Source organism: Macrobrachium rosenbergii, chromosome 59 (genome assembly GCF_040412425.1).
Source record: "Macrobrachium rosenbergii isolate ZJJX-2024 chromosome 59, ASM4041242v1, whole genome shotgun sequence".
Lineage (NCBI taxonomy): Eukaryota > Metazoa > Arthropoda > Malacostraca > Decapoda > Palaemonidae > Macrobrachium > Macrobrachium rosenbergii.
The window spans coordinates 23,364,996-23,370,370 of NC_089799.1; the positions used below are offsets into that span (position 1 = coordinate 23,364,996).

At 33.6% G+C, this 5,375-nt stretch overlaps 1 protein-coding gene across 1 annotated transcript; it reads left to right on the forward strand.

Annotated features, from left to right (window-relative positions):
• The first annotated feature begins 1,282 nt into the window (after positions 1-1,282).
• LOC136837707 (heterogeneous nuclear ribonucleoprotein A3-like) lies at positions 1,283-2,067 on the forward strand. Its single transcript, XM_067102606.1, has 2 exons — positions 1,283-1,304; positions 1,541-2,067. Exons 1-2 carry the CDS (start codon positions 1,299-1,301, stop codon positions 1,943-1,945), a joined length of 411 nt encoding a protein of 136 aa, XP_066958707.1. The 5' UTR covers positions 1,283-1,298; the 3' UTR covers positions 1,946-2,067.
• The last annotated feature ends 3,308 nt before the right edge of the window (positions 2,068-5,375 follow it).

The window sequence follows — 5,375 nt, forward strand, 5'->3', positions numbered from 1 at the left end:
TATTTCATCCCTCTCTGCATCAACTTCACAAGTTATGTAGCCATATCGATGCTAATTATTCCACTACAGAAGGTAAGCTGGAAAATCTAAAAAAAAAAAAAAAAAAGACTAGGATAGAAGCTTACAGTTTAAAAGTTAATTATGTAATTAAATGCCAAATTAGGCCTACATTATAATGTGAAATATGCTTCGTTCATTTCTCTTATCTTATTTCTTTACTCATTTACTGCAGCAAACATAATAATAATAATAATAATAATTACTAAGAAATTACTTCAGTCTAAACATAATAACAATAATAAAAATACACAGTCATTGATAAGGTTACACAGTAATTTACTGATAAAGAGTACAATGTAAACTGGCCACTCCTCACCAATATTATTAATTTAAAGTAAACTATAACAAGAATACACAAACATTACGTATATATTTTAATCATACTATTTATATTATTTTTCCTTTAAATACGAATGATATACTTGAAATTAATAAAGTTAAATAGTGTGACTGAGAAGTCGACAAAATAACAGATAAACGTAAGTCCCCCATTAATCACTCCGTTTTCTATAATTTACGATACTCGGGCCTCCGTGACGTCACCACCTGCACGCGAACAGACTTATCTTTAATGACTTTGCCTTCTCCCACCCTGCCCCCGTCGGGTCGAATGAATTAACCAGTGGGTGACTCAGTTCCTAAAAGCGGTGATATGTTGAAAGTTTATACGAGACAGAGACTACGTAGGTAATTACAGTTCACAAAAGGTTATTTTCTGTTCACGTTTTAACCAAGCCGTATAAATGCTGTAATAATCAAGGCCACTCAGCCTCGTAATATGGTCTTTATTCCTTCATTGAAGGGGGTTTTAATCCAGTTCTTTTTATGCAATGTTATCATTTAATAAATTTGCCGTTTTTGTGACACAAATTATGTTATCCATTATTAATGTTCTTTTGAATTTTCGACCTCATAGTGGATAGTTTTATCACTTTTCAGTCAAGTCAAGAAATTCCTAGGTTTGGTGGAACAAAGGACCACTGATATTGTTTTTCGAGGAGGTAATAAAAGGTTACCTCAAAAAGAAAATATCACGGTATCCATCCTTCTCATGCCAGTCTTTCCTTCTCCATACAAGTTTTCCTTGATTTTTTTTCCCATTTCCCAATCCCGTGGTAAACATGAAAAGGCGGATATCGATGGCCTTCGCAAAGGATATAATCGCTATGAGCTGGGTATATAAAGCCACATGATCTAAAACAGAAGCACAATCTGAACTCAAGAGAGCTTCCGATCACATGATGGTAAGATTAAATATTTTCTTTTGTTCAACTGAAATTTTTCGGAAATGGCTCTATTTTGCTAGATATCACAGTTATATAAATAAAATTGTCATAAACTTTATATATGCACTTTATGGAATTTTTGAAATAACTTCGAAGTTCTAAGTGCTCAGAAGAGAGCATCTTTATAAGGCATGGTCAAGTTATCTTATAAGTTCCTTTTTTTTTTTTGAATGCTCTCCATTCTCTCTGTCCAGAAGTTGCTATTGGTTTCCATTGGCGCTGCCCTATTGGCTGTCTGCCAGGCAGGAGGTGTAGGAGGTGGGTTCGGTGGAGGACATGGAGGATTTGGCGGTGGATCCTTTGGAGGAGGTTCCTCTGGAGGATATGGCTCAGGTGGTGTCTTCTCCAGTGGCGGTCACGGCGGTGGGTCCGTAGGCCATGGCTCCTTTGGAGGTGTAGGAGGTGGGTTCGGTGGAGGACATGGAGGATTTGGCGGTGGATCCTTTGGAGGACGATCTTCTGGAGGGTATGGCTCTGGAGGTGGATTCTCAAGTGGCGGTCACGGTGGACAGTTTGGAGGAGGCTCCTCTGGCGGTCATGGAGGTGGATCCTTTGGAGGAAAGGGCTCCTTTTCCAGGGGTGGAGGATATGGAAAATAAGATTGCAACTATCCAGAGCAGATATTTAGCTTTCTAATAAATCTTCAAAATGCTTTTTAAGAAATGTTTCTCGTGAATTCAGTTGTCTTGAATACCATTTAATATTAAATGATGTTTTCAGAGCACCCATATATTTTATATATATAACCTTAAAGAAATTATATATATATATATATATATATATATATATATATATATATATATATATATATATATATATATATATATATATATATATATATATGCATATATATATATATATATACAAACGAATGAGACCTGACAAGAAGAGTTTAAATGTCATTAACTGTTGCCTGTCATTGTAAAGGCAGTCAGCAAATGACAAGAAACATCCCGGTTCTTGTCCGTTCTTTACGCAAGTTTTGTTTGAATTACCATTAAAGATATGAATAATACGCCGATTAAATATTCAAGTTAATCCTCTTCAAACGAATAAGGTTTCCTTTTGAATTATGATTACTTTTGCTGAATATTTCTTCCTACTGAAATTTATCGAGCCCTCAATTGATGAAAAAGAAATGGCAAAAGTATTTCAAAATTTACTCACTGATACATAATGAAGGAATACGTTCACAAACTTCAAGAGTAAATCGTAAATGGTTACGGTTGCAGAGGCTAAAAACTAAACACCTAAATAACAATTAGCATTTTTCTCCTATTCTGCTATATAGATAACACATTTTTGAACGAACTCTACGCTTCTATAGACTGGACGATGAGGGTAGTATATTTCAATCAAGATGCATGACGTTTTCTCCACTGAAGATAAGAGGTTTTTGAACTCGCGAATAAACTCATTTTTATAATTTATCCTGTTTTTTGTTTTCTTTATACTGTCTAAAGCAGCTGAGCCATTTAGCAACTTCTAAAAATTATTTTTCTATGTAGGGACCTATTAAAAGTAATCTTATTACTATTTTGGGAGAGTTTCACGTAAGAGATGTGATTCAGTAACGATAATAATAATAATAATGATATTAATATTAAATATTATCATCAAATCAAACAGAACTAGCCAGACAAGTTTCGAACAAATATAGACAGCGTGAAAGATTAATTTCTACAGCATGCACTTCCCAAAATTAATTTTGCTATGAGGTGAAAGCTGTAAAAATTAATATAGACGTTCTTTATATTTGTTCGAAACACGTCTTACTGGTTACGCTTTATATTATTATTATTTTGAACAAATCTATTACGTAAAGCTCCCTCTAGTAATTCGATTAATCTAAACAGCTATAAGGTTTGTAAGGAACGTAATACTACCTCATTTTCTTATTTTCAATATTATAGTTTGTTGCTGTTTTGGTTTCCGATATCACCATCTAGTTAGAAATGATTAACAATGATGTCCATATCATGGTTGTTACTGGTCTCGTAACTTTACCAGCAATGTTTTTTTATTGCTGCTGTTGTCGTTTTTAGTATGACTACTCTGTTCACCATTTTCCTCAGATTTTATTTTTGCCGTTGGTGTTATGGTTATCTTTATTACTTTTAGTATAACATCACTCTGACCCGATCCTATGCCCTACTCCTGGCTTGCCCTTTCAATTATAAAATTTTCTATTTCAACGAAGTGCATGCTATAAAAATTTATTTACATGTTTATTTTTGTTCGAGATAATTCTTACTAGTTTTGTTTCATTATTATTATTATTATTATTATTATTATTATTATTATTATTATTATTATTATTATTATTATTATTATTATCTAAAGAGCAAGTATCCTAATAGCACAAAGCACGGGGCCTTGAACAGGTATAGCAAACTACCACCGAATAGAATGCCCATCAAGGGTTGAAAAAAAACCCCGGGAAAATAAGAGTAATTAAGTGGCTCTAAACAGACTATGAATGCAATGTAATGCATTAGTCTACGCCAGTGATTCTCAAACTGAGTCCTTGGCACCCTGGGGTGCCACAGACAGTGCCTATGGGTACCGCAAGATTGGCATGAATTTTGTCTTGGCTAGACCATCTCAATGAACATTTGTAAAAAAAAAATAGTTTGCATAAGTCTTCATATAATTATCATCAGTGTGTCTACTCTAATGTATCAACGCACTCACACACACACACACACACACACACACACACACACACACATATATATATATATATATATATATATATATATATATATATAAATATATATATATATATATATATATATATATATATATATATATATATATATATATATATATATATATGTGTGTGTGTGTGTGTGTGTGTGTATATGTGTTTGTTAATTAATGCGATATGGTGTGATGGTGAAGGACGGGTGCCATGATAATGATTATATTAGTTAGGGTGCGATCACTAAAAAAAGATTGAGAACCACTGGTCTAAACGCATATCAGGACTTGAGAATATTGGTTTTACATTCTTCACCTTACGCAAGGCAAATAGTATGACACATAAGATAATCCATCAGTCGCATTTGGTGCCTACGGTACTCAAATTATCCAAATGAATAAAAATGCATATAAACATTTCCATTTCTTAGTGCATTCACACTTTTATATGGTATATAATAGCAGATGTACTTGTAAATGAGTAACGAAGTACAATTTTTTTAAGTCAGTATGATTATTATAGTCATTTTATATAATTGGTTTCGCCAGTGTCTTAAAATTAGTGTCTAAATAAATGAAACTAACGCTGAAACACTTTCTCATAAATCCCATTCATTTTACGATTTTCTTAAGCTGCTCCGAGTTCGATGATGAGATTTTTAATTTTCTGGATGAGTTACAGCTTTTTCGTTTGAGTGGCGTAAGAAGCGATTAACTGTTCATTTATTATTTTATCTATTAGTCGTTTGGAAGCACAATGCGAAAAGTATTAAATGTATATTGTATTGATACTAAATCAATTCTTTTTGCCTTTTGTAATAGATTCAGCCATCTGTCAACCAATGACATTACTTGCTAAATCGTTAAACCACTCTCGCGTGACAGCCGAAACCGCTGATAATTTCTGATTGAGAGTTATGCGGAGCACAAGATAAGAAAATGGATAACTATTGTTTATGCCACCCTGAAAATTGTAGTCCTCTAAAGGCTCTTGTAAAAAATTATTATTATTTATCTTTTTACATTAAAATCCTCTTCTCCTAACAGGGAGTGGCTTCCAAGAAAAGGAAAGAAAACAACCATAACCACATTAATTCTGAAGCAGCGAAACCATGGGTGAAACCCCATGCGAAAAAATTCCAAACTATCAGCCCCTTCGATTTACCTGTGCTCAATATTCGTAAGTACTGAGTCTAACCCCCCCCCATACATATTGCTTCTGCCACTTCTGTTAGTAACAACTGACACATTGCAAGATTTTTTGCAACACAGCTTTTAAGAAGTCTAGGACCAGCGTCCTGTGAAAGTTTTGTAGTTCAGTTCATT